Source organism: Leucoraja erinacea, chromosome 14 (genome assembly GCF_028641065.1).
Source record: "Leucoraja erinacea ecotype New England chromosome 14, Leri_hhj_1, whole genome shotgun sequence".
Taxonomy (NCBI): Eukaryota; Metazoa; Chordata; class Chondrichthyes; order Rajiformes; family Rajidae; genus Leucoraja; species Leucoraja erinaceus.
This window is the reverse complement of record NC_073390.1, coordinates 682,568-710,515: the sequence shown is the minus strand read 5'-3', so window position 1 is coordinate 710,515 and position 27,948 is coordinate 682,568. Positions and strand designations below refer to the sequence as shown.

Here is a 27,948-nt window from a genome sequence, read left to right as displayed (position 1 = left end):
GCCTTATGAAAATGTTTATTGACATGATTGGTTTGGCAATTATAGGAAAGTAGAGCAGCACCACGATGCCCTAACTGTTCATCTCTTGAATCTCTTATTGAAACGTGGTTCACTTGGACAAATATTCCAAGTCTTGTGTGTAATTTCTTGCTTTGCCAAAATGACCATTTGTGTTGGAGATATCAAGTCCGCTTGATCACAAAGCAGCAGGAAATAACCAGCAAATACTGATTTGTCAACTTAACATCAAGTTTTTTCTCGTCCATAAATTAGAGGCCTCAATATAATGTTCATAATGTTATAAGAGCAGAAATAGGCCATTCCGTCTATCAGGTTTACTCCGCAATTCAATCATAGCTGATCTATCTTTCCCTTTCAACTCCATTCTCCTACCTTCTCTCCCCACAACCCCTGACTAATCAAGATATATCATCCACCTTAAAAATATCCATTTTAAGTGATTTGATTTCAGATTCTAATGTTTATTACTTTTTCTTTCCTTTGTTTGCATTCTTCTTCTTGTCCTTTTTCCCTTTCTTGTCTTTCTTGGGAAACAAATTTTGAAAAGGTCCCAGCTCCTTCCGCACCATTAAGCCACGCCACCAGGCCTGCATCTGTGGATGGAGGAATGAAAACCAAATTAACATTGAATCTCTTGGGCACTTATGGTGGATGGTGTTTCTTTAGCAGAGTATCGCATGCAAGGACCATATTTGTAAAAGTGCCAAATATCTCAAATAAAAGAAAGTTGAATGACTTGGGCTCGCTGTGGAAATTCAGATAATATTTTGGGTCAAACGTAGGCCCTTCTGCTTGCCTGTCCATGCTGACCAAGTAACCTCCACTAATCATGTTAACTGGTCTATGCCTTAGAGATTGAAGTACTGGTCCACGTACCTAAAAGTTCAGAAGGGTCTCGACCCGAAACGTCACTCATTCCTTCTCTCCAGAGATGCTGCCTGACCCGCTGAGTTACTCCCGCATTTTGTGTCTACCTTTGATTTAAACCAACATCTTTCATACCTTAGAAGTTGAGAGCTTATGCCACCCTTTCAGGGTTACAATCACCCAAAAACCATTATCTCGTTTTCCACCTTCAATCTACGTGCTCTAGTTAGAAACCTGCATGAGAAGAAGTTTCTTACTGTTTACCCTATCTATGCCTCTGATAATTTTCGACATATCAGTCATTTCTCAGTCTTCTCTGGTTGAATGAAAATATACCAGCCTATCCAGTCTACTGAAACATTTGATCCATGGCAGTTTCCTGGTGAGCCTCCTATTTACCCTTTTATGAGCAATCAATCATGAACTTTTTATTCTGCTTCAATACAAATCGCACACATGCATATGTAACCTGGTCATAGATTTGGGGATGACACTGTAATGTAGGTGTAGTGTCAATTGAAAATGGTTATCCTAGACATCAGGATCTAGATGAACTAGGAAAGTGGGCCATGTAATGGCAGATGTAATTCAACCAACAGGTGGTCGGTACTGGGGGCCGCAACCTTCACGTTGTACATTAATGATTTGTACGAGGGGATTGAAGGCTTTGTAGCAAAGTTTGCGGATTATACAAAAATAGGTGGAGGGGCAGGTAGTGTAGAGAAAGCAGAGACTCTGCAGAAGGACTTGGACAGGTTGGGAGAGTGGGCAGAGAAGTGGCAAATGAAAAATAGTGTAGCAAAGTGTGTAGTCATGCATTTTGGTAGTAGGAATAAAGGCATCTGACTATTTTCTAAATGGGGTGAAAATCCAGCAATCGGAGGTACAAACGGACTTGGGAGTGCTGGTGCAGGATTCCCACAAAGTTAATCTGCAAGTCGGACTGGTAGTAAATAAAGCTAACTCAATGCTAGCATTTATTTCAAGAGGGCTTGTGTACAAAAACAGGGATGTAATACTGATGCCCTATAAGGTGCTGGAAGACTGCATTTGGAATATTGTGAGCAATTTTGGGCACCATAATCTGAGGAAGGATGTGCTGTCTCTGGAGAGAGTCCAGAGGAGGTTTACAAGAATTATCCCAGGAATGAGTAAGTTAACCAATGATGAGCGTTTGTCGGCACTGGGCCTGTACTCGCTGGAGTTTAGAAGAATGAAGGGGGGCTTCATTAAAACATTGAATAATAGTGAAAGGCTTGGATAGAATGGATGTGGAGAGGATGTTTCCACTAGTGGGAGAGTTGAGGACTAGAGGTGATAGCCTCAAAATTAAAGGATGTTCTTTCGGGAAGGAGTAATTTCTTTAGTCAGAGAGTGGTGAGTGTGGAATTCTTTGCCACAGAAGGCTGTGGAGGCCAAGTCAGTGGATATTTGTAATGCAGAGATAGATTCTTGATCGGCACAGGTGTCAGAGGTTATGAGGAGAAGGCAGGAAAATGGGGTTAGGAGGGAGAGATAGATCAGCCGTGATTGGATGGCAGAATAGATTTCATGGCCTAATTCTACTTCTATTCCTTCTGACCTTATGAAGTGCAAGCTTTTGCCTTTTTGTATCTTAAATCAGGATAAGACTTGCATTTTAAGTGGCAGGACAATGGAGTGTGTGGCAGAATTGCCGGAACAGGGCAACAAAGGTAGGCAGAGTGGTAAAGAAGGCATTTGGAATGCTTTCCTCATTGGTCAGGGCATCTAGTGCAGGAGTTGGATATCATGCAGCTCGGGAGAGTTTAAACTAGAGGCAGGGGAGTGGGACCCAGAGTAATAGGGCAGACATTGGAAGGAGTGATGGAAAGATATAGGTTCAGTAACACTCAAAATATGGGCAGGCAGGGAGAGGTGAAGGAATATAGTGAGACTGATGGTCTGAAGTGTATATGTCAATGCAAGAAGTATTGTGGAGAAAGTAGATGAACTTAGAGACTGGATCGGTGTTTGAGTAAATTATGTTGTGGCCATTGTGGAAAGGTAGTTGCGAGAGGGACACAACTAGCATCTCGATGTTTCAGGGTCTCAACTATTCGGACACAATCGATTAGAGTGAAGAGGTTGCGCTACTAATTAGGGAGACTGTTAGGTGGCACTTGGAGAGTATATACTGGAGGATTCATCCATTGAGGCGACATGGGTAGAGTTTAGAAATAAGAAAGGTTGAAGCACTCTAAAGGGATTGCACTAAAAGCCCCCCCCCCCCCCCCCCCCAATAGCAAGCGGGAGGTAGAGGAATAGACATGTAGATAGATTTCCAAAAGATGCCAAAGCAACAGGATTGTCTTAATGGGTAACTTTAACTACCGTTAATATTTACTGGGATTAGCTCAGTGCCAAATGCTTAGATGGGCAAAGTATGTGAAGTGTATCCAGGAGGGTTTCTTGAAACAGTATGTGGATAGTTCAAGCCGAGAAGGGAACACACTGGACCTTGTGTTGGGAAATAAACCTGGCCAGGTTTTTCAGTGGAAGAGCATTTTGGGGATCAGGATCACATTTTTCTAGATGATTCTGAACAGGGAGAAGGGTGGACTTTGCAGGAAGTACTAAACTCAAGTAAGGTAGACTACAACTATATTAGGCAGAAATTGGGAAGGATACACTGGGAGAAATTGTTAGCGGGAAAGTCAATGTCTAGCATGTGGGGAGTTGTTTGAAGACCAGTTGATTGAATTTCAGAACCAGCATGTTCAAGTAAGGAAGAGGGATGACGATAGCAAAGTAAGGGAACCTTGAATGAACAGAGGTTGTAACTTTAGTCAAAACGAAATGCATGCAAGGATTAAGTGGATGGAATCGCACTGCACCTCTGAGGAACATAAAGAAAGCAGGAAAGAACTGGAGCGGGTGATTAGAATGGCCACATACACCATGAAATGGCTTTGTTGAGTCAGGTTAAAGAAAATCACAAATTTTTTTATACCTATACTAGACCAAGTGCAGACCCGTTGGGTCTGTTCCCCCAAACGTGCGGTTGTGGGGGGGGATGCGGCATGCAGCGTCACACACACTAAATATCCCCCACCCTCCACCCCCCGGCACTCATGCTAATTAACCCCCTTGATATTATATTAATATTATTAATTTGCTCCTCCTTTTACCCCATAAGCCCCCACTTGCCCTGACGCAGAGAGGGGGGAGAGAGAGAAGGGGTGCTGAGAGAGGGGAGAGGGGAGGGGGGGAGGTGGGGAGCAGGGAGGGTGGAGGGGGGAAAGGGGGTGTGGAGGGGAGGGGGTGAGAGTTTAGGGGAAGGACGATGGGGGAGGGGATGGAGGGGATGGAAAAAGAGGGTAGGGGGAGAGAGAGAGGGGGGGATGGAGGGGGGAGAGGGGGGGGGGGAGAGGGGGGGAGGAAGGGGAGGAAGGGGAGGGGGGGGAGATAGGTGGGGGGGGAGATAGGTTGGCTGAGTGGTAGAGGGCAGGGAGGGGGAGGGAGGGTGGAGGGGAGGGGGGTTTAGGGGGACGATGGGGGAGGGGGGGAGAAAGGGGGGGGAGAGAGGAGGGGGAGGGGGGAGAGGGAGGGGGGGGGGGGAGGAGGGGGGGAGAGAGGGAGGGGGGGGGGAGAGGAGGGGAGAGAGAGAGAGAGAGGAGGGGGAGAAGGGAGGGAGAGAGGGTTGTGGGGAGAGAGAGAGGGTGCGTTTTTACTTCAACCCAAACAATCATTAGCAGGCAGTGCTTTTTTCCTCAAACTAACCATATTTTCATTTTCAAACCACATTATGGGTACTCACAGCTGTGGAGACATTTGTTCAGTGTTATTCAGAGCTCTGATTGAGGCACACCACTTGCAGAGACTGATTCAGGCACACCACTTGCAGAGACTGATTGAGGCACACCACTTCCTGGTTTTATAGTCCCTCCCCCTCCCTCCAGCAGGGGCAGCAGAGAGAATGGGGAATTTTGTAAAAACATTAATATCTCTGTCATTTTTCATCGACGGGAAAAATCCTCGGCACACATGCGGCGGAGGGGGGCTCTGAGCGAGGAGGCCAAAAATGATGGCCGTAGGTGGCGGCGTTCTCTCGGAAATCGCAGCACAGAAGGCCAAAAGCTGTCAAGAACAGAGATTTAGTAACATGGATTTTAAACCGTGTATCCCAAAGATGATTGAGGTTAACATATAAAGAACGTTTGAAGCTCTAAGCCTGTAGTCGCTGGAGTTTAGAAGGATGAAGGAGGAATCTCCTTGAAATTAGGATGACTTAGCCCTCAACGTAACAGAACAACTTCATGCAATACTCCAAAAGGAAAATGTATTATTCAATCGCTTTGGATGAATCAACTGATACTACTGATGGCGCAGGTTGTATAATTCATCAGGGCCATAACAGAAGATTTTCTTTGCTACAAAGAGTTATTCGTTTTGGGCACTCTTACGGGTAGAACATGAGGAAGAGATTTCTTCAACAACTTTCAAGATAAATGTCGTAAAGTTGGACTGGATTTGGTTAATTTAGTGAGTGTATGTACAGACGGTGCACCTTCCATGACAGAAAAACGCGAAGGGTTTATTGCACAGATAAAAAAGATATTATCAGATCCAGATGCTCTCATTTCTTTTCATTGTATCTTGCATCAGCAAAATCTCTGTGCTAATTGTAAGTGACACTTTGCAACAAGTTATAAGTATTGTTAACTATATTCGTGCATAGATAAATATGACCAATTCTTAAAGAGTTGGTCTCCTTTCATCGACTTTTTGGAATCATGTGATGCAGCGGTGCCGTAAGGATTGCTGATTTCAGTTCATGACGCGGATAGAGCTACATCTCCGAATACAGATTTGAAAAATTCTCTTTTAAGGGGCCTTCTCTTCTATTTCTACTTTCCTCTTTCTCTCTTCCTTTTTTTATTTTTTATATACACACTTCACGTTTTTCTACTCTCTACCATCTATTTTTCCACTTTTTCCCCTTTCTATTGCTTTCTTTTTCTTGTTCTGCTTACTTCTTTCTTATAACATAAAACTAGAGGTTGTACATAGAATGGATTACGGTATTACATAGTTGGCACCTAAAATTAGGTGCCACTGTACTGTTTTTTGTCTTTATTAACTTATAATAAAATAAAAAAAAAAAAAAAAAAAAACTATATTCGTGCAAATGCAACATAGCATCGTCAGTTTTGTAATATGCTAAAGTTGGACGATGAGGCATTCAGTGTGGATTTGCCGTATCAAAAATGCGTTGGCTATCGCAGGGACAGGTGTTAGCAAAATGTTTAGCTTTACAAGAACAGATAGTTAAATTACATGACGAACAGAATTAGCAATGTGAATTATTGAAAGAAGATTTCTATAGAAATACTGCATTTCTGTATGATATCATGTCAAAGCAAAAATACTTGAATGTTGCCTTGCAAGGTAAAACTAAATCTATATATGATTTGTGGCAAAAATTTCAAGCATTGCGAAAAAAGCTATCTTTTTTTAAAACTCCTCTTCAAAATGAAATTTCGGATGAACATTTTCCCCAGTTAGTGAAGGTCATTGATGAGCAGGAGGATTCATGCGAATCATTTGAAGAATACGCAGCTGTTACAGACTTATTAATTAAAGAATACAATGAAAGGTTCACTGACTTTGAGAGTCATGACATCACACTCAAATTGGCATTTCAACCTCACCTAGTTGATGTCTCCAAGGCTCCTAAAGAACTACAGATGGAATTGATTGAGCTCTCAGAAGATGACATTTTAAAGTACTTATTTGACACAAAGATCCGATTGAAATATGGAAAAATGCAATAGAATACCCACGTCTTCGGCAACATGCATGAAAAATGCTTTCTTGCTTTTCAACCACTTATTGCTGCAAATCTACATTCTCCAACCTAACCCAAATCAAGATGCCATTAAGGTCACAAATGACGGATACCCATCTAGGAGATCAGCTGAAACTGCGTACATCCATGCTGAAACTAAATATTCAAATGCTTACCCACAACAAGCAGTCAAAACAAAGTAATTAAAAGGTTAAAGAAGAAACTGCAGATGCTGGAATATCGAAGGTAGACAAAAATGCTGGAGAAACTCAGTGGGTGAGGCAGCATCTATGGAGCGAAGGAAATAGGCAATGTTTCGGGCCGAAACCCTCCTTCAGGGATTAACCTTTCAAATCTTAAAAGGTTAGTTAACTTTAGAAGTAACAAATTGTTTTCATTTTCTTGACGTTAGTACATAGTAGTTAGATTTTTACAAAATAATGTACATTTTGAAGTATATCTAATTGAAGTTTCTTGGATGCGGCCTTATTAGATTACAGCATTCCATCATGAAAAGGTTCCCCACCCCTGGTCTAGAACCAGAGGGCACAGCCTCAGAATAAAAGGACGTGCCTGTAGAATGGAGATGAGGAGGAATTTACTTAGCCTAAGGGTAGTGAATCTGTGAAATTCATTGTTACAGACGCATATGGAGGCCAAGACACTGGGTGTTTTTAAAGTGGAGATTGATAGGTTCTTGATTAGGAAGGGCGTTAAAGGTTACGGTTACGAGACAGGAGAATGGGGTTTGGACGGACAAATAGCCATGACTGAATAGCAGAGTAGACTTGATGGCACAAATGGCCTAATTCTTCTATGTCTTGTCTCACAGTTTGAGGAAGAGGCATTGGGGATCATAGCAATCATGACAAATGGAAGTGCTGCCTGCCACACCGATAGCTTTGCGGCTTTACTTTTAAATCTTTAAAAAAAAAACAAATCCTAGAACCTTGGTTGCATTGAGATGTTGGGTCCTCTTCATCTGTAAGTATTGGAATACAGCAGAAACTCCCTGATGGCCAATTTCGTCTAATGGCTTCTCCAATGGATTTCTGTCCAAGGATAGAATTTCCAGTTTTTGCAATTGATCCAAGTTTGCTGGGATAAGTGATATTCGATTACAGTTCAGTAGAAGTTTCTGTAATCCTGTGGAAAAACAACAACTTTAAAAGGTACATAAAGCTAATATTTGCTGCTTAAGAAGGAACTGCAGATGTTGGAAAATCAAAGGTAGACAGAAATGCTGGAGAAACTCAGCGGGCGAGGCAGCATCCAAGGAGCAAAGGAAATAGGCAACATTTCAGGTCTAAACGCTTCCTCAGACTGATGTGAGGGTGGGGGGGCAGGAAGAAGAAAGGAAGAGGTGTAGCCAGTGGGCTGAGGGAGAGCTGAAAACCGGTCCCTCTGTAACTCCCTGGTCAATTCGTCCCTCCCACTAGAACCACCCCCTCTCTGGGCACTTTCCCTTGCAACCGCAAGAAATGCTACACTTGTCACTTCACATCTCCCCTTGACTCCATTCAAGGACTCAAACAGTCTTTCCAAGTGAGGCAGAGGTTCACCTGCACCTCCTCCAACCTCATCTATTGCATCCGCTGCTCTAGATGTCAGCTGCTCTACATCAGTAAGACCAAGCGTAGGCTTGGCGATCGATTCACAAAACACCTCCGCTCAGTTCGCAATAACCAACCTGATCTCCCGGTGGCTCAGCACTTTAACTCCCCCTCCCATTCCGAATCCGACCTTTCTGTCCTGGGCCTCCTCCATGGCCAGAGTGAGGACCACCGTAAATTGGAGGAGCAGCACCTCATATTTCGCTTGGGCAGTTTGCACCCCAGCGGTATGAACATTGACTTCTCTAATTTCAGGTAGCCCTTACTTTCTCCTCCCCTTCTCAGCTGTCCCTCAGCCCACTGGCTCCACCTCTTCCTTTCTTCTTCTAGTATTCTGTAATGATGCAGGATGAATTAATGATTTGGGTGTAGAGGACCCCTTAAATTTGGGTGTAGGGGACCCCATAATTTTTCAATTATACAGTTTGAATAGGATAGATTTGATTTTTTTTTGATCGGGGAAGGCTGTTTCCAAATGGTCTAATTTGATCATTTAACACTGAATTGCAATATTTCAATCCACGGCTGTTAATTAAATGTCTAATTTTAAACAGTCTAATTTGGTGTTGAGTTGTAATATTTCATTCAACTGCAATAAACTAAATACAACTTAAAATAACTGGTTGTGAAGTACTTTATGTAAAGAAATTGTTCGGACTAACTTGGAAACGAGTACTTCGGCAAGTCTTTCACCTTGTTTAATCTGATCCCTTCTGAATCTTTCCCCTCTTAACTTAAACCTTTGCGCTCGAGTTTTAGACTATGACCCAGGGATAAAATTGTGACCATTCACCTTATCTATGCCTCTCATGATTCTATACACCTCTATAAAGTCGCCGCTCAGCCTCCCGTGCTCCAGGGAAAAGCATCCCAGACACAAAACAATCTCCCAAATGTACTGTAGTACAGTAGGATCTAAGGGGCTAGAGGAACTGAAAGAAATTTTCATTAGGCGAGAAATAGTATTGGGTAGGCTAATGGGACTGAAGGATGATAAATCCCCTGGGCCTGATGGTCTGAATCCCAGGATCCTCAGGAAGGTGGCTCTAGAAATAGTGGATGCATTGGTGATCATTTTCCAATGTTCAATAGATTCAGGATCAGTTCCTGGGGATTCGAGGATAGCTAATGTTATCCCACTTTTCAAGAAAGGAGCGAGAGAGAAAACGGGGAATTACAGACCAGTTAGCCTGACTTCGGTGGTGGGAAAGATGCTGGAGTCAATCATTAAAGAGGTAATCATGGGGCATTTGGATAGCAGTAAAATAATTAGTCCAAATCAATATGGATTAATGAAAGGGAAATCATGCTTGACTAATCTTCTGGAATTTTTTGAGGATGTGACAAGTAAAATGGATGAAGGGGTGCCAGTGGATGTAGTACATCTAGACTTTCAGAAGGCCTTTCATAAGGTCCCGCACGGGAGACTGGTGACTAAAATTAGAGCACATGGTATTGGGGGTAGGGTGTTGACATGGATAGAAAATTGGTTGGCAGACCGGAAACAAGAGTATGAGTGAACGGGTCCTTTTCAGAATGGCAGGCAGTGGCGAGTGGTGTGCCGCAAGGCTCGGTGTTGGGGCCGCAACTGTTTACCATATATATTGGCAATGGCAGTGTGAACTGTGAAGAGGATGTTAGGAGGTTGCAGGGTGACCTGGACAGGTTGAGTGAATGGGCAGATGCGTGGCAGATGCAGTATACTATAGATAAATGTGAGGTTATCCCACTTTGGCGGCAAAAACAAGAGGGCAGATTATTATCTCAATGAGGTTAGGTCAGGTAAGAGGGAGATGCAACGAGACCTGGGCGTCCTTGTACACCGGTCACTGAAAGATGGCTTACAGGTGCAGCAGGCAGTGAAGAAAGCTAATGGAATGTTGGCCTTCATAACAAGATGATTTCAGTATAGGAGTACAGAGGTTCTTCTCCAGTTGTATAGGGCTCTGGTGAGACCACATCTGGAGTATTATGTACAGTTTTGGTCTCCTAATTTGAGGAACGACATCCTTGTGATTGAGGCAGTGGAGCGTAGGTTCACGAGATTGATCCCTGGGATGGCGGGACTGTCATATGAGGAAAGATTGAAAAGACTAGGCTTGTATTCACTGGAGTTTAGAAGGATGAGGGGGTATCTTATAGAAACATATAAAACTATAAAAGGACTGGACAAGCTAGATGCAGGAAAAATGTTCCCAATGTTGGGCGAGTCCAGAACCAGGGGCGACAGTCTTAGAATAAAGGGGATGTCATTTAAGACTGAGGTGAAAAAAAACTTTTTCATCCAGAGAGTTGTGAATTTATGGAATTCCCTGCCACAGAGGGCAGTGGAGGCCAAGTCACTGGATGGATTTAAGAGAGCGTTAGATAGAGCTCTAGGGGCTAGTGGAGTCAAGGGATATGGGGAGAAGGCAGGCACGGGTTATTGGTAGGGGACGATCAGCCTTGATCACAATTAATGGCAGTGCTGGCACGAAGGGTCAAATGGCCTCCTCCTGCATCTATTTTCTATGTTTCTATGTATCCAGTCTCTCCTTATAGTCATAGCATGTGGAAACATGCCCTTTGACCCAACCTGCCCACACCAACCAACAACAGATCCTTTCTACACTAATCCCACCTGCCTGCATAGAAAGTACTGACTGAATACTGGAAAATGTGAATATTGTTGCTAGGTACTTGGCCAGTGTGGTCATGGTCAGTCAGAGGGTATGTTTCCAGACTGGTCTATGATACTGTTTCCAGATACACTGGTCTATGATACTGTTTCCAGATACACTGGTCTATGATACTGTTTCCAGATACACTGGTCTATGATACTATTTCCAGATACACTGGTCTATGATACTATTTCCAGAAGCTATATTTAGCCTGGCAGTTCTGAATTTCTCTAATATTCCTGATATTTATTCTCTGAATTGCTCTTTAATTGCATTGAAGAATTATCTCCACTTCCTGAGCTATCCTCAGCCTGCCCTGAGGGGGACATGGAACTCTCTACCGTGTATATCTGATATTGAGTCGGGGATCTCCAGCAGACGGTTTTCATGACAGTCCAGCACGGTCAGGTTCTGTAGATTCCCAATAGTTGATGGCAAGTGCTCAATCTGATTGTTTTCGATATGCAATTCCTTCAGGTTCTGCAAACATAAATAATGAGTTTAGGCTGCAGTTAGATTGACTAAGGTCTCTGAACAATTAAGCATTACTATGCTTTTTGCAAACAGACTAGTCCAAGTTGGTAAAAATAATTCTGTTGGAAGCTTTAAGGATCCCCTGAAAGTAGATATTCTCTAAGTTTCACAGTGGCCGGAAACTTACAGAAAGGCCCCTTAAGTCAATGATAGCTCTTTAGTTATGATTGTTAAAAATTGGCTGTAATTTTTGGTATGTTAAACCTATGATGAAAATTGCACCCAAGCCTCATGCGATCCTCCTCAAATATTTTTGAAAAGTCAACAAAGGTTTTGCCAGAAACTCTGTTTGGACATGAAATCTGTGCAGCAGCCAACAGCCACTAACAGTTGTATCAAAAACTGTCATAGTGGAGCAATCACATGGGGAGGTGCGGACACAGCAATCTCGTGTGTGTGTGTGTGTGTGTGTGTGTGTGACCACTAACCCCCACATCCAACCCAATGGAGTCCCCTATCCTGCATGATCCCTCTATGGGTTCATCAAAAAGGAAGAAATCGCAGCTTGCAGCTGTTAAATTAACTGGGTAAAGAGGCTGTGGGCCATGATCCAGTTTATATTATTTTAAGTACTGGAAACTGAGATGCTGTGGGCAAGGCATCAGTGTTAGACTGAAGGTAGACACAAAATGCTGGAGTAACTCAACGGGATGGGCAGCATATCTGGAGAGAAGGAATGAGTGACGTTTCAAATCGAGACCCTTCTTCTGACCTCCATTAGACAATAGGTGCAGGAGTAGGCCATTGGGCCCTTCGAGCCAGCACCGCCATTCAATGTGATCATGGCTGATCATCCCCAATCTGTACCCCGTTCCTGCCTTCTCCCCATATCCCCAGACCGCTATTTTTAAGGGCCCTATCTAGCTCTCTTGAAAGCATCCAGAGAACCTGCCTCCACCGCCCTCTGAGGCAGAGAATTCCACAGATCCACCACTCTCTGTGAGAAAAAGTGTTTCCTCTTCTCCGTTCTAAATGGCTTACTCCTTATTCTTAAACTGTGGCCCCTGGTTCTGGACTCCCCCAACACCGGGAACATGTTTCCTGCCTCTAGCGTGTCCAAACCCTTAACAATCTTATATTTCAATGAGATCTCCTCTCATCCTTCTAAACTCCAGAGTGTACAAGCCCAGTTGCTCTATTCTCTCAGCATATGACAGTGCCCCATCCCGGGAAACCTTGTAAACATACGCTGCACTCCCTTAACAGCAAGAATGTCCTTCCTCAAATTAGGGGACCAAACCTGCACACAATACTCCAGATGTTGTCTCACTAGAGCTCTGTACAACTGCAGAAGGGCCTCTTTGCTCCTATATTGGATTCCTCTTGTAATTAAGGCTAACATGCCATTCGCTTTCTTCACTGCCTGCTATACTTGCATGCTTACTTTCATAGACTGATGTACAAGGACCCCCAGATCCCGTTGTACTTCCCCTTTTCCCAACTTAACGCCATTTAGATAGTAATCTGCCTTCATGTTTTTGCTGCCAAAGTGGATAACCTCACATTTATCCGCATTAAACTTCATCTGCCATGCATCTGCCCACTCCCCCAACCTGTCCAAGTCGCCCTGCATTCTCATAGCATCCTCCTCATAGTTCACACCGCCACCCAGCTTCGTGTCATCCGCAAATTTGCTAATGTTACTTTGAAACCCTTCATCCAAATCATTGATGTATATAGTAAATAGCTGCGGTCCCAGCAACGAGCTTTGCGGTACCCCACTATTCACTCTGAAAGGGACCCGTTAATCCCTACTCTTTGTTTCCTGTCTGCCAACCACTTCTCTATCCATGTTAGCACTCTACCCCCAATACCATGTGCCCTAATTTTGCCCACGAATCTCCTATGTGGGACCTTATCAAATGCTTTCTGAAAGTCCAGGTACACTACATCCACTGGCTCTCCCCTGTCCATTTTCCTACTAACATCTTCAAAAATTCCAGAAGATTAGTCAAGCATGATTTCCCCTTCGTAAATCCATGCTGACTCGGACTGATCCTGTTACTGCTATCCAAATGTTCGGCTATGTCATCTTTTATAATTGACTCCAGCATCCTCCCCACCACCAATGTCAGGCTAACTGCTCTATAATTCCCTGTTTTCTCTCTTCCACCTTTCTTAAAAAGTGGGCTAACATTACCTACCCTCCAATCCACAGGAACTGATCCTGAGTCTATAGAACATTGGAAAATTATCATCAATGTATCCACGATTTCTCGAGCCATTTCTAGAGCCATTAAGTACCCTGGGATGCAGACCATCAGGCCCTGGGAATTTATCAGCCTTCAGTCCCAGCAGTCTATCCAACACCATTTCCTGCCTAATGTGGATTTCCTCTGTCACCCCAGATCCTCTGGCCACTACTATATCAGGAAGATTGTTTGTGTCCTCCTTAGTGAAGACAGATCCAAAGTACCTGTTCAACTCATCTGCCATTTCCTTGTTCCCCATAATAAATTCACCTTTTTCGGTCTTCAAGGGTCCAACTTTGGTCTTAACTAATTTTTTCCTCTTCACATACCTAAAGAAGCTTTTACTATCCTCCTTTATATTCTTGGCTAGCTTACCTTCGTACCTCATCTTTTCTCCCCGTATTGTCTTTTTGGTTATCTTCTGTTGTTCTTTAAACATTACCCAATCCTCTCGCTTCCCACTCATCTTTGCTACGTTGTACTTCTTTGCTTTAATCTTTATACTGTCCCTGACGTCCCTTGTCAGCCATGGTCGTCCCTTTCTCCCCTTGGAATCTTTCTTCCTCCTAGGAATGAACTGATCCTGCACCTTCTGTATTATTCCTAGAAATACCTGCCATTTTTGTTCCACTGTCATCCCTACTAGTGTATCTTTCCAGTCAACTTCGGCCAGCTCCTCCCTCTTTTCCCCACAGTCCCCTTTATTCAACTGCAACACTGACACCCCCGATCTACCCTTCTCCCCCTCCTAATGGCTCATTAACCTCGAGGTCCTTTATCAAATCCGGTTCATTACATAACACTAAATCCAGAATTGCCTTCTCCCTAGACTGAGATCGTGACCTGATGCTATCAGTTTTAAAGTAGTTGTGGAGAAGGATAGGACATCCACAAGCTAAGGTCCTAAATTGTGGCAAGGCTGTTTTTTTATTTTTTTGAGTCAGTACTTAGGACGAGCAGAGGTCAATTGTGTGAGTCTGTTTGCAGGTAACAGGAAACATAGAAACATGGAAAATAGGTGCAGGAGTAGGCCATTCAGCCCTTCGAGCCCGCACCGCCATTCAATATGATCATGGCTGATCATCCAATTCAGTATCCTGTACATGCCTTCTCTCTATACCCCCTGATCCCTTTAGCCACAAGGGCCACAACTAACTCCATCTTAAATATAGCCAATGAACTGGACTCAACTACCTTCTGTGGCAGAGAATTCCACAGATTCACCACTCTCTGTGTGAAAAATGTTTTTCTCATCTCAGTCCTAAAAGACTTCCCCCTTATCCTTAAACTCTGCACCCTTGTTCTGGACTTCCCCAACATCGGGAACAATCTTCCTGCATCTAGCCTGTCCAACCCCTTAAGAATTTTGTACATTTCTATGAGATCCCCCCTCAATCTTCTAAATTCTAGCGAGTACAAGCTGAGTCTATCCAGTCTTTCTTCATATGAAAGTCCTGACATCCCAGGAATCAGTCTGGTGAACCTTCTCTGCACTCCCTCTATGGCAAGAATGTCTTTCCTCAGATTAGGAGACCAAAACTCTACGCAATACTCCAGGTGTGGTCTCACCAAGACCCTGTACAACTGCAGTAGAACCTCCCTGCTCCTATACTCAAATCCTTTTGCTAAGAATGCTAACATACCATTCGCTTTCTTCACTGCCTGCTGCACCTGCATGTCTACTGTCAATGACTGGTGTACCATGACCCCCAGGTCTCGTTGCATTTCCCCTTTTCCTAATCGTCCACCATTCAGATAATAGTCTACTTTCCTGTTTTTGCCAACAAAGTGGATAACCTCATATTTATCCGCATTATACTGCATCGGAAAGCTGACAAGCGGTAAGCTTCTGAAATGTGATAACAAGACTACGTGTAAGTTGTGTTTAGGTGAAGGGCAAGACTGGCAAGTTTTGGGATTCCTGGTTGATGAAAGATGTTAAGGCTCTGGCCAGGAAAAAGGAACCACACATTGGATTTAGGCAGTTGGTATCAAGTCAATCGATTGGTGATTATAAGAAGTGTAGACAGGCACTTAAGAAGACAATGAGGGCAAAACAAGGTCATGAAGTGAATCAGGCAAGTGGGGTAAAGAATAATCCGGATTCTACAGGTATATAAAGAGTAAAAGCGGGAAAGGTACAGAGAAAAATTACGAAGATGTTGCCAGGACTAGAGGGTCTGAGCTATAGGAAGAGGTTGAGTGGGCTGGGAATCTATTCCAGGAGGATGAGGGTTGATCTTATGGGAGTGTATCAAATCTTGAGGAATAGATCGGGTAGATGCACACAGTCTCTTGCCCAGAGTAGGTGAATTGAGGACCAGAGGATATAGGTTTAAGGTGAAGGGGGAAAGATGGGAATGTGATGGGTGACTTTTTCCACACAAAGGGTGGTGGGCGCATAGAACAAGCTACCAGAGGACGTAGTTGAGGCAGGGACTACCCAACATTTAAGAAACTGTTAGACAGATATAGTACAAGGATGGGATAGGTTTGGAGGGATATCGGGTAGGTGGGACTGAGACATGTTGGCCAGTGTGGTAAATTGGGCCAAAGGGTCTGTTTCCATACTGTATCACTCTATGACTCTAAAAGGATGGCTAGGAACAGATCGGTATGGTCATCTTTGGGCAGAGCCACAAGACACACAGGGATATTAAATTAACTCTAATCATCAGTTTTTAACTGAGAAGATCATACCAACTAAGGCATTTAAGTTGTGATGTCTGAGTTGTGATCAGTATTTGAATTACCAAAAAAGCTGGTATTGGCTGATTTAAAGCACAATAAGATGGATACGTTCCCAGGCATCTATGGATCATGTGTGAAGCTAGGGAAGAAATAGTAGATAAAGTGAACAGTCACACAGATTCCGGGGTACATGATTTATAAAAACTAGAGGATGGTCCATATCTGGAACAAGCTGCCAAATACAATTGCGACTTTCAAAAGACATTTGGACATATGGATAGGGTTTGGAGAGAGATTGGTGAAGGAAGCAAAGAACGACAAAGGAATAGGCCCTTCTGCCCACGATGCCCTTGCCAACCATGAAGAACAAAATGTAAACAAATGGGACAGGTATATGCAGCTGGGATCAAGTGTATCCTTGGAGGAGTTTCGGGAACTGAGGAATATAATTAAGGAGGAACTCAGGAGGGCAAAATAGGGCCAGGAGATAACTGGCAGATAATATTAAGGAAAATCATAAAAGATTTAATGTGCACATTAAGGGAAAGCAGGCAACTAGAGAGAGAATAGAACCCCTCTGAAACAAAGGTAATCACCTCTATGTGGAGGTGGAGGTACAGGGAATGGACAAGGTCCTCTGAGTATTTCTCTTTTTTTTGCAAAGACATGAAGACAGGGAACTTGAGACAGTGAATGGAAATGTCTTGAGGACAATCTGTATAACGGTGAAAGATGTGCTGGATGTCCTAAGGCGTATGAAGGTAGATATACCTCCTGGGCCTGATTTGATATATCCAAAGAACTGAGGGAGCCTAGAGAAGAAATGGCAGAGGCCCTGGCTGAGATATATGATCATCAATACACACGTGTGAGATGCCAGAAAACTGGGGCTGGCTAAAGTTGTGCCTCTATTTAAGAAGGGCTGCAAGGAACAGCCTAGGGACTTGACCAGTCAGCCTAACATCCGTGGTAGACAAGTTAGTAGACAACATGAGGAGACCATGCTGAGGAATTAGATGTATATGTGCAGTTGGATAGGATGGGATGGATAAGATCATGACAGGAATAAATGGAGTGAATGTGCAGTCATTTACCTATGATACGGGAATAAAGAACCAGAGGCTATAGGTTTTGCAACCTAGACTTGCTGACCGTTTTTCTAAACACTTTTGACCTACGGGATCTCTTGGTTGCCAACCATTTCAACTCTCCTTCCCATTCCCATGCTGACCTTGTGATCTTGGGCCTCCTCCATTGCTAGTATGAGGCCACACGCAAAGTGGAGGAACAGCACCTTGTATTTCGTTTGGGGAGCATACAACCCGGTGGTATCAACATTGATATCTCTAATTTTAAGTAACTCCACTTAGTCCTCCCCCCCCCTTGCTCTACCCTAGTTGTTTTATCCATGTGCGGACCTGGCGCCGACATACGAGAAGCCGAAGCAAAGAAGTTGAAGCCAAAGGACCGAATGGAAACAAGGCCGAAACGCTAACAAACCAAAAGAGTACGAAGCTGAAACGCCAACGAACCGAAAGGATGGGACACCTAAATGCAAACTGACCGAAAGGGCTGGACGCCTAAAAGCCAACTAATCGAAAAGCTGCGTCGCCTAAAAGCAAACTCACCGACTGCCACACAACAGAAAAGTCCAATAACGGACTTGATGTTGCCGGGGGGCGGGACTTGTCAGTGATTGGTCCAGACCCCCGGGTCCATCACATCACTGTGAAGGCATGAACATTGCCCCAAACCTCCGCTCCACCCGACCCACTGCCCGTGGAGGGTGGCCGTGGGAGAGTGGGGGCTGTCCCGAGGGATGCACACCTTTGGCCGCTTTCAACTTGGTGCTTGGGTTTAGATTGCCCAGTCACCTCAAAATGACCCCTACGGTCCCGTCTCCCCCTTCTCTCTCTCCCCTCTTCTTTCTCTCTCCTCCTCACTCCACTCTTCTCTCTCTCCTCTTCGTTCTTTCCCTTCTCTCTTTCCCTTCTTTCTTTCCCTTCTCTCTCCCTTCTCTCTCTCTCTCTCTCTCTCTCCCTTCTCTCTTTCTCCCTTCTTCAGAGATTTACTCTGCCCCGAGCCGTCTGTCCCCATGGCCGGGGTGGGGGTGAATCACCCGGTGTGGGTGTCAGGGTCCGGGGGTCGGAGGGGGTGGGAGGGAATCACCCTGGTGTGGGGGTTCGGGTCCGATGGCGGTGCATCGCGATCAGTGACTCTGGGTGGGGAAGGGAAGAGGGGGCGAGGGGGGAGAGAGAGAGAGAGAGACACGTGGGGGTCATTTTCCCACACAAGCCATAGGTGACTGGGCAATCTGAACCCAAGCACCAAGTTGAAAGCAGCCGAAGGTGTGCATCGCTCGTGACAGCCCCCTCTGCGGGCTGTGGGTCGGGTGGAGCGGAGGTTTGGGACAATGTTCATCCCTACACAGTGATGTGATGGACGCGGGGGTCTGGACAAATCGCTGACAAGTCCCGCCCCCTGGCAATGTCAAGTCCGTTATTGGATGTTTCTGTTGAGTGGCAGTCGGTCCTTTGGCTTGTAGGCGACGCCACCGGTTAGTTTGCATTCAGTCCTCCCATCCTTTCGGTTAGTTGGCGTTTCGTCTTCCTACTCTTTCGTTTTTTTGGCATTTCTGCCTCGTTTCCATTCGGTTCTTTGGCTTTGACTTCTTGTCCGTCAGCGCCACGTCCGGGTACCATTTTATCAGCTCCACAGTTCTATTGTTTTCCTCTTGAGATCACATGTTCCCTAGCCAACAACCTGCTCACCAGACACCACCCTGCCTGATGCCATTTGTGGCTGGCCCTGAGTGGTCCTGGTCTTTTCTCGCCTCCAGCTATTCACCCCTCCCCCACTCTTTACTTTCAGTCTGAAATCACGTCATCCATCCTTTTTCTCCAGAGATGCTGTTGCTCCAGCACTGTGTGTCTATCTTTGGTATAAACCAGCATCTGCAGTTCCTGTTTATACAAAATCATTCTGTTTGATGGCTGCCTCAGTTGCTTTTCTGGATTCCCAGATATTTTTGTTGGATCCTTGAACTAAGTGAGCAAGAGGGTAAAAAAACATAAATTTCTCAGAATTGCTCCAACGCTATCTAGCTAGGACTGGTTGTGCCACAGCCTTAGAAGTTACTCCAAGTCTTCTGCCTCTTACCACAAGTTGAGAGATCTCCTGGGGAATATGGATTAATTTCATCCCATGATCTTGTCCCAAGTATAATTTCTCCAGAGAATTAATGAAGCAAATCTCCTGAGGAAAGGCTCGGAACCTGTTTCCAGTCAGACCAAGAATCTTCAGCTTAGTCAGGTCCTTTATTTCTGGAGCCACCTGCAAATAACATGAGCATTTAGTTGTTGTGCAGAGCTGTGAGGAGTGCAAATATTGCTAGTACCAGTGGCGGACTGGGTCTAAAAATATTGGAGACTAAGGGGGCCCACCCACAACTACAATGCTATCATTTAACAGGGGCTCACATGCCATCACTTGCTATCACTTCATCAGAGGCCCACTTGCCATCAGGCAAGCTGACACCCTGGCCAGTCCGCCACTGGCCAGTAACATTGTTTTTACAGAATGTTAAACCTCCCAGAATATAAAGTTCTTTTCTGATGGAGGTTAGAATTCCAATTCAAATGGGATGGTGGATACAAATATATCATCAGAGCATTTTAAATAGAAATGGATGTGGCATTTGCCTGCATTTGGCACACAGCATAGAAACAGGACCTTCAGACCAACAAAGATGCTCCACTTAAATAGTCCCATTTGCCTGCATTTGGCCCATATATCTCCTAAATCTTTTCTTGCATTGCACCTAGCCAAATGATTTTTTAAATGTTATTGAACCAACCTCAGGCACATCCTAATTTCTAGCAACACATTCCATATACCACCACCCTTTCCTCTTGGGGTCCTATTAAATCTTTCCCCTGTCCCCTTAATCCTGTGTCAGAAAACATAGAAAATAGGTGTAGGAGTAGGCCATTCGGCCCTTTGAGCCTGCACCGCAATTCAATATGATCATGGCTGATCATCCAACTCAGTATTATGTACCTGCTTTCTCTCCATACCCCCTGATCCCTTTAGCCACAGGGGCCACATCTAACTCCCTCTTAAATATAGCCAATTAACTGGCCTCAACTACATTCTGTGGCAGAGAATTCCACAGATTCACCACTCTCTGTGTAAAAAATGTTAATCTCATCTCAGTCCTAAAAGATTTCCTCTTTATCCTTAACTGTGACCCCTTGTTCTGGACTTCCCCAACATCGGGAACCATCTTCCTGCATCTAGCCTGTCCAACCCCTTAAGAATATTGTAAGTTTCTATAAGATCCCCCCCTCAATCTTCTAAATTCTAGCGAGTACAAGCCGAGTCTATCCAGTCTTTCTTCATATGAAAGTCCTGACATCCCAAGAATAAGTCTGGTGAACCATCTTTGTACTCCCTCTATGGCAAGAAATTCTTTCCTCAGATTAGGAGACCAAAACTGTACACAATACTCCAGGTGTGGTCTCACCAAGACCCTGTACAACTGCAGTAGAACCTCCCTGCTCTTATACTCAAATCCTTTTGCTATGAATGCTAACATACCATTCACTTTCTTCACTGCCTGCTGCACCTGCATGCCTACTTTCAATGACTGGTGTACCATGACACCCAGGTCTCGTTGCATCTCCCCTTTTCCTAATCGGCCACCATTCAGATAATAGTCTAATTTCCTGTTTTTGCCACCAAAGTGGATAACCTCACATTTATCCACATTATACTGCATCTGCCATGCATTTGTTCACTCACCCAACCTATCCAAGTCATCTTGCAGACTCCTAGCATCGTCCTCACAGCTAACACTGCCCCCCAGCTTCGTGTCACCTGCAAACTTGGAGATGTTGCATTCAATTCCCTCATCCAAATCATTAATATACAGTGGCTTGCAAAAGTATTCATACCCCTTGAACCTTTCCACATTTTGTCATGTTACAACCACAAACGTCAATGTATTTTATTGGGATTTTATGTGATAGATCAACACAAAGTGGCGCATAATTGTGAAGTGGAAGGAAAATGATACATGGTTTTCAAATTTTTTTACAAATAAAAAACTGAAAAGTGTGGCGTGCAAAAGTATTCAGCCCCCTTTACTCTGATACCCCTAAATAAAATCCAGTGCAACCAATTGCCTTCAGAAGTCACCTAATTAGTAAATAGAGTCCACTTGTGTGTAATCTAATCTCAGTATAAATACAGCTGTTCTGTGAAGGCCTCAGAGGTTTGTTAGAGAACATTAGTGAACAAACAGCATCATGAAGCCCAAGGAACACACCAGACAGGTCAGGGATAAAGTTGTGGAGAAGTTTAAAGCAGGGTTAGGTTATAAAAAAATATCCCAAGCTTTGAACATCTCACGGAGAACTGTTCAATCCATCATCCGAAAATGGAAAGAGTATGGCACAACTGCAAACCTACCAAGACATGGCTGTCCAGCTAAACTGACAGGACGGGCAAGGTTGATTGATCAGAGAAGCAGCCAAGAGGCCCATGGTAACTCTGGAGGAGCTGCAGAGATCCACAGCTCAGGTGGGAGAATCTGTCCACAGGACAACTATTAGTCGTGCACTCCACAAATCGGGCCTTTATGGAAGAGTGGCAAGAAGAAAGCCATTGTTGAAAAAAAGCCATAAGAAGTCCCGTTTGCGGTTTGCCACAAGCCATGTGGGGGACACAGCAAACATGTGGAGGAAGGTGCTCTGGTCAGATGAGACCAAAATTGAGGTTTTTGGCCTAAATGCAAAACGCTATGTGTGGCGGAAAACTAACACTGCACATCACCCTGAACACACCATCCCCACTGTGAAACATGGTGGTGGCAGCATCATGCTGTGGGGATGCTTTTCTTCAGCAGGTACAGAGAAGCTGGTCAGAGTTGATGGGAAGATGGATGGAGCCAAATACTGGGCAATCTTGGAAGAAAACCTGTTCGAGTCTACAAAAGACTTGATACGGGGGCGGAGGTTCACCTTCCAGCAGGACAACGACCCTAAACATACAGCCCGAGCGACAATGGAATGGTTTAGATCAAAGCATATTCATGTGTTAGAATGGCCCAGTCAAAGTCCAGACCTAAATCCAATTGAGAATCTCTGGCAAGAATTGAAAATTGCTGTTCACAGACGCTCTCCATCCAATCTGACTGAGCTTGAGCTATTTTGCAAAGAAGAATGGGCAAAAATGTCAGTCTCTAGATGTGCAAAGCTGGTAGAGACATACCCCAAAAGACTTGCAGCTGTAATTGCAGTGAAAGGTGGTTCTACAAAATATTGACTCAGGGGGACTGAATACTTTTGCACGCCACACTTTTCAGTTTTTTATTTGTAAAAAAATTTGAAAACCATGTTTCATTTTCCTTCCACTTCACAATTATGCACCACTTTGTGTTGGTCTATCACATAAAATCCCGATAAAATACATTTACGTTTGTGGTTGTAACGTGACAAAATGTGGAAAAGTTCAAGGGGTATGAAAACTTTTGCAAGCCACTGTATATTGTAAATAGCTGGGGTCCCAGCAATAAGCCTTGCGGTACCCCACTAGTCACTGCCTGCCATTCTGAAAAGGACCCGTTAACTCCTACTCTTTACTTCCTATCTGCCAGCCAGTTCTCTATCCACATCAATACTGAACCCCCAATACCGTGTGCTTTAAGTTTGTATACTAATCTCTTATGTGGGACCTTGTCGAAAGCCTTCTGAAAGTCCAGATATAACACATCCACTGGTTCTCCCTTATCCACTCTACTAGTTACATCCTTGAAAAATTCTAAAAGATTCGTCAGACATGATTTGCCTTTCATAAATCCATGCTGACTTTGTCCAATGATTTCACCACTTCCCAAATGTACTGCTATCCCATCTTTAATAACTGACTCTAGCAGTTTCCCCACTACCGATGCTAGACTAACTGGTCTGTAATTCCCCGTTTTCTCTCTCCCTCCCTTTTTAAAAAGTGGGGTTACGTTAGCTACCCTCCAAACCTCAGGAACTACTCCAGAATCTAAAGAGTTTTGAAAAATTATCACTAATGCATCCACTATTTCTGGGGCTAGTTGTCCCAGCGGACTTGTGTCCGCTAGTTCTTGATTCTCTTACCCTGGGGAAAAAGGCTCAATTCATCTCATCTATTCCCCTAAAATAGACACAAAGTGCTGGAGTAACTCAGTGGGTCAGGCATCTCTGGAGAAAAGGAATAGGTGATGTTTCGGGTCGAGACTCTTCCAAAGACTGTGAGTCAGGGGAGGGAAACCAGACGTATGAAATGGTACAGAACAAATCAGAACCGACCAAGGCCAATGAGCCCACAATGGTCCATTGTCGGCTGTGCAGGAGGTGATAACAAAATGATAGTGAAATTAGCAGGGTGACAAGGGTGGGGAGGGATGGAGAGAGAGTGAATACAAGGGTTACTTGAAATTAAAGAAATCAATATTCATACTGCTGGGTTGTAAGCTCCCAAGTGTAGTTCCCGTATGACTTTATTATGACATCTATTCTCCTTGTGACTTTATACACGTCTATAAAACCACACCTCAGTCTCCTGGGCTCCAAATAATAAAATCCTAGACTGCCTAATCTTGCCCTAAAATCTTGGCAACATCATCATAATTCTTCTCTGCCCTCTTTCCAGCTTTATGGCATCTTTCCTGGAGCAGGATAGCTAAAACAGAACAGAGATTCAAATATGGTTTTGCCAATGCCTTACACACTGCAACATAACATCCCAACCTCTATGCGCAATTCTCTTTAAGAAATACATTGCTGAGTTTTGGGGTGGTAACAGGGATTGGGAGGTGGTAGTTTATAGTTGGACTAATTTGAACCAATAGTTACAGCACCCTATGTGTGTACAAATTCCCCACAGATCCCCTATAATCCACCTTCTTCCCACCTTATAGATATGCTTGATTTGTGCACCCCACAAAGGGAAAACGATTCCTATTATCTACCCCCTCACTTTTTCTATAGTCTTATGCTTTGAAATAAAATGTGAGGTGATCTAATTGAAATATATAAAATTCTTATAGATCAATACAGGATAGAATGCAGAGCTGATATTTCTTCTAGATGCATATCTAATAGTGTGGAAATAGGCCCAACTTGTCCATGCCAACCAAGATGCCTTTGGCGCATATCCCTCTAAACCTTCGCTATCCAGGAGTCGGCTATTCAGCAGCAGAGATGAGAGGACATTTCCTCACCCAGAAAGTATGAAATAAGGGGATTAGAGGTTGCGGCTCAGTCGCTGACCATATTGTCAAGGGGCATAGAGTTCATGCAAGAATGTTGTAGAGGTAATATATCAGGCATGACCTTTTGAATGAAAGGAGGCAGGTATAAGCAGCCACATGACCTGCTCCCACTTCTATTTATTACATTCTTATAAACTCTTACACCATCTCTGACAACCTGTCCTCCACTCTGGTTCTGTCTCTTTCTGGTGCTCCATTCCACCCATCCAGTGCTTCATACTTAGGGTCTCTGATACTGTGCACCTTTTTCTACCTCACACGGTCTCTCGCATCCTTTCTCCAACTCCTGCTTTGAATGCTCAGGTATGAAGACTTGTACCTCTTTTAGTTTACTGTCATCCAGTGACAGCATCTCCAACTGGACCAGGTCACAAATTTGCATTGGAAAGTACCTAAGAGGATTTTCACTGAGGTCCAAGAGGTGAAGATTTGTTAAGTTGGAGAAGCAACAGCTTAGTTTCTTTAACTGTGTGTTTTTTAGATAGAGGAGTTGTAAGCTGTCTGACAAATGGCACACAGCTGTTGGAAAAGCATAGAGATGATTATGAGAGAGAGCTAGTTCAACCAAATTGGCGGGGAATGCAGTGAGTTTGCGATGCAACCTATTTCCGCTAACATCTAATGCACAGATGTTTAGACATTTTTCCAGGGAATCGGGAAGGTTGCTCAACTGGTTATCACTTAAGTATAAATGCTTTAAGTTTTTTAGAGAATTGATATCATCAGGAAGTGAATGCAATAAATTCTGCCTCAAATTCAAAACTTCCAGCTTTGCAAGGAGGCAAAATCCCCGTGGCAAACTGCACAGTTGGTTGTTGTCCAGGTGGAGTTGTTGCAGTTTGGTCAGGTTCCTGATTTCCCAGGGTAAGGATGTCAGACGATTGCCTGATAACCCCAGCAGTCGAAGATGATGCAGCTTCTTACAGATCTGGGCTGGAAGCTGCACTAAGTTCAGATTGGCCAGGCGTAGTTCCTGCAATGCATGCAGATGGCACAGGGTGTTTGTGGGGATTCCACAATCCAGCGGATTGTCACTCAGGTCCAAACTCTGGAGCTTTTGGCAGTTCTCGAGCTGATCACAAATGCAACCCAGTTTGTTGTTGTTCAGGTACAAAACCCGGAGGCTCTGCAGCAAACCAATCTCAGGTGGAATCTCCTCGATCTGATTGCCCTCCAGGTGCAACTCTTCCAGGTATTGCAAACGCAGGATCGCAGGCGGAATCGAGTGCAGGTTTGTGCCACCCAGATCCTGAAACAATATGTGGCCCTTCAGCAACTGAACAACATCTGGGCCGGCTTCAGAGGCACCCAACAAACATGGAACATCTGGAATATTGAATTCTGCCTGATTATTGCACCGTCCCGCTGTCGACATCTGGAAACAGAAGTCCTATAAGTCTAGCACAGGAGTGGAGATTGCAGCCCCATCCACTGCAACACATTCCTTTCCCATCCAACGCCTCTTCCTTCCTTCATTACCTCTGACCCCTTATTCGCATCATCCTCACCCACACCAATCCACATACTCCTCCATCCTCAACACACCAACCCCACTCACTCCACCGCTCACCCTTCTGCCATGCATCCATCCATTCTACCAAGCATCATCAACAGTTCCTTACTGTAAGGGGCACATTTCCAAAGCAGGTGGCTGGCAAATATTATATTACAAAAGGAAATTGTTTCCCCTTGCAGTTGTCCCAACATGGGCATGTTCCTATGCCAATGGTACTTTCCCAAACGAGCCCAATTAACTAAAAACTTGAGACAAGAACTTCTAGTAATCATGGCAATACTTCTGAGGAACGTCCCACCCACGACTGATCTGTTATGTAGAATAACATGAACAACTTTATCTCTCCTCCATCCTCACTTTGTCAATCCCACTTAAAAATCATCTCCTTCAACCTGCCTTTCCAACAATATAGAATTTAATAGAGACATGTGAGGTGTTGCATTTTGGGAAGTCTAACATAGAAACATAGACATTAGGTGCAGGAGTAGAGCCATTCGGCCTTCGAGCCTCACACCGCCATTCAAAATACGATCATGGCCTGCATCATCCAACTCAGTATCCCGTCATACCTGCCGTTCTCTCCATACCCCCTGAGGCCCCTTAGCCACAAGGGCCACATCTAACTCCCTCTTAAATATAGCCAATTAACTGTGCTCAACTACCCTCTGTGGCAGAGAGTTCCAGAGATTCACCACTCTCTGTGTGTGAAGGGGTTCTTCTCATCTCGGTTTGGAATAGAAGGATTTCCCCCTTATCCTTAAGCTGTGACCCCTTGTCCTGGACTTCCCTAACATCGGGAACAATCTTCCTGCATCTAGCCTGTCCAACCCCTTAAGAATTTTGTAAGTTTCTATAAGATCCCCTCTCAATCTCCTAAAGGTTTTCTAGAGAGTATAAACCAAGTCTATCCAGTCTTTATTCATAAGACAGTCCTGACATCCCAGGAATCAGTCTGGTGAACCGTCTCTGCACTCCCTCTATGGCAATAATGTCCTTCCTCAGATTTGGAGACCAAAACTGTACGCAATACTCCAGATGTGGTCTCATCAAGACCCTGTACAACTGCAGTAGAACCTCCCTGCTCCTATACTCAAATCCTTTTGCAATGAAAGCTAACATACCATTCGCTTTCTTTACTGCCTGCTGCACCTGCATGCCTACCTTCAATGACTGGTGTACCATGACACCCAGGTCTCGCTGCATCTCTCCCTTTCCCAATCGGCCACCATTTAGATAATAGTCTGCTTTCCCGTTTTTGCCACCAAAATGGATAACCTCACATTTATCCACATTATACTGCATCTGCCAAACATTTGCCCACTCACCCAGCCTATCCAAGTCACCTTGCAGCCTCCTAGCATCCTCCTCACAGCTAACACTGCCCCCCAGCTTAGTGTCATCCGCAAACTTGGAGATATTGCCTTCAATTCCCTCATCCAGATCATTAATATATATTGTAAATAGCTGGGGTCCCAGCACTGAGCCTTGCGGTACCCCACCTACTCCCCCCACCCCCTAGTCACTGCCTGCCATTGTGAAAAGGACCCCATTTACTCCTACTCTTTGCTTCCTGTTTGCCAGCCAGTTCTCTATCCACATCATGGGCAAGACCAACATAGTGAATGGTACGGGTCTGTGGAGTGTTGTAGAGCAGAGGGATCTAGGAGTGCAGGTGCATGGTTTCTTGAAGGTGCAGTCACAGGTAGATAGTGTGGTCAAAAAGGCTTTTGACACATT

At 44.3% G+C, this 27,948-nt stretch overlaps 1 protein-coding gene across 1 annotated transcript; it reads right to left on the bottom strand.

Moving 5' to 3' along the window:
• Position 1: 1 nt before the first annotated feature.
• On the bottom strand, positions 2–26,096 carry LOC129703179 (leucine-rich repeat and IQ domain-containing protein 4-like). The gene is made up of 5 exons (XM_055645352.1): positions 25,015–26,096; positions 19,547–19,720; positions 11,312–11,450; positions 7,647–7,843; positions 2–614 (listed from the first exon to the last, which is right to left on the bottom strand). The coding sequence occupies exons 1-5, from the start codon at positions 26,068–26,070 to the stop codon at positions 486–488; spliced, it is 1,695 nt and encodes a 564-aa protein (XP_055501327.1). The 5' UTR covers positions 26,071–26,096; the 3' UTR covers positions 2–485.
• Between the last annotated feature and the right edge of the window lie 1,852 nt (positions 26,097–27,948).

Coding starts and splice junctions, on each gene's coding strand:
- LOC129703179 (XM_055645352.1), bottom strand. CDS start 26,070: ATGTCGACAGCGGGACGGTGCAATAATCAGGCAGAATTCAATATTCCA. Junction 19,721..25,014: donor ATGACAGTAAACTAAAAGAG/GTACAAGTCTTC, acceptor TGTTATTTGCAG/GTGGCTCCAGAAATAAAGGA. Junction 7,844..11,311: donor CTCAATATCAGATATACACG/GTAGAGAGTTCC, acceptor GTTTTTCCACAG/GATTACAGAAACTTCTACTG.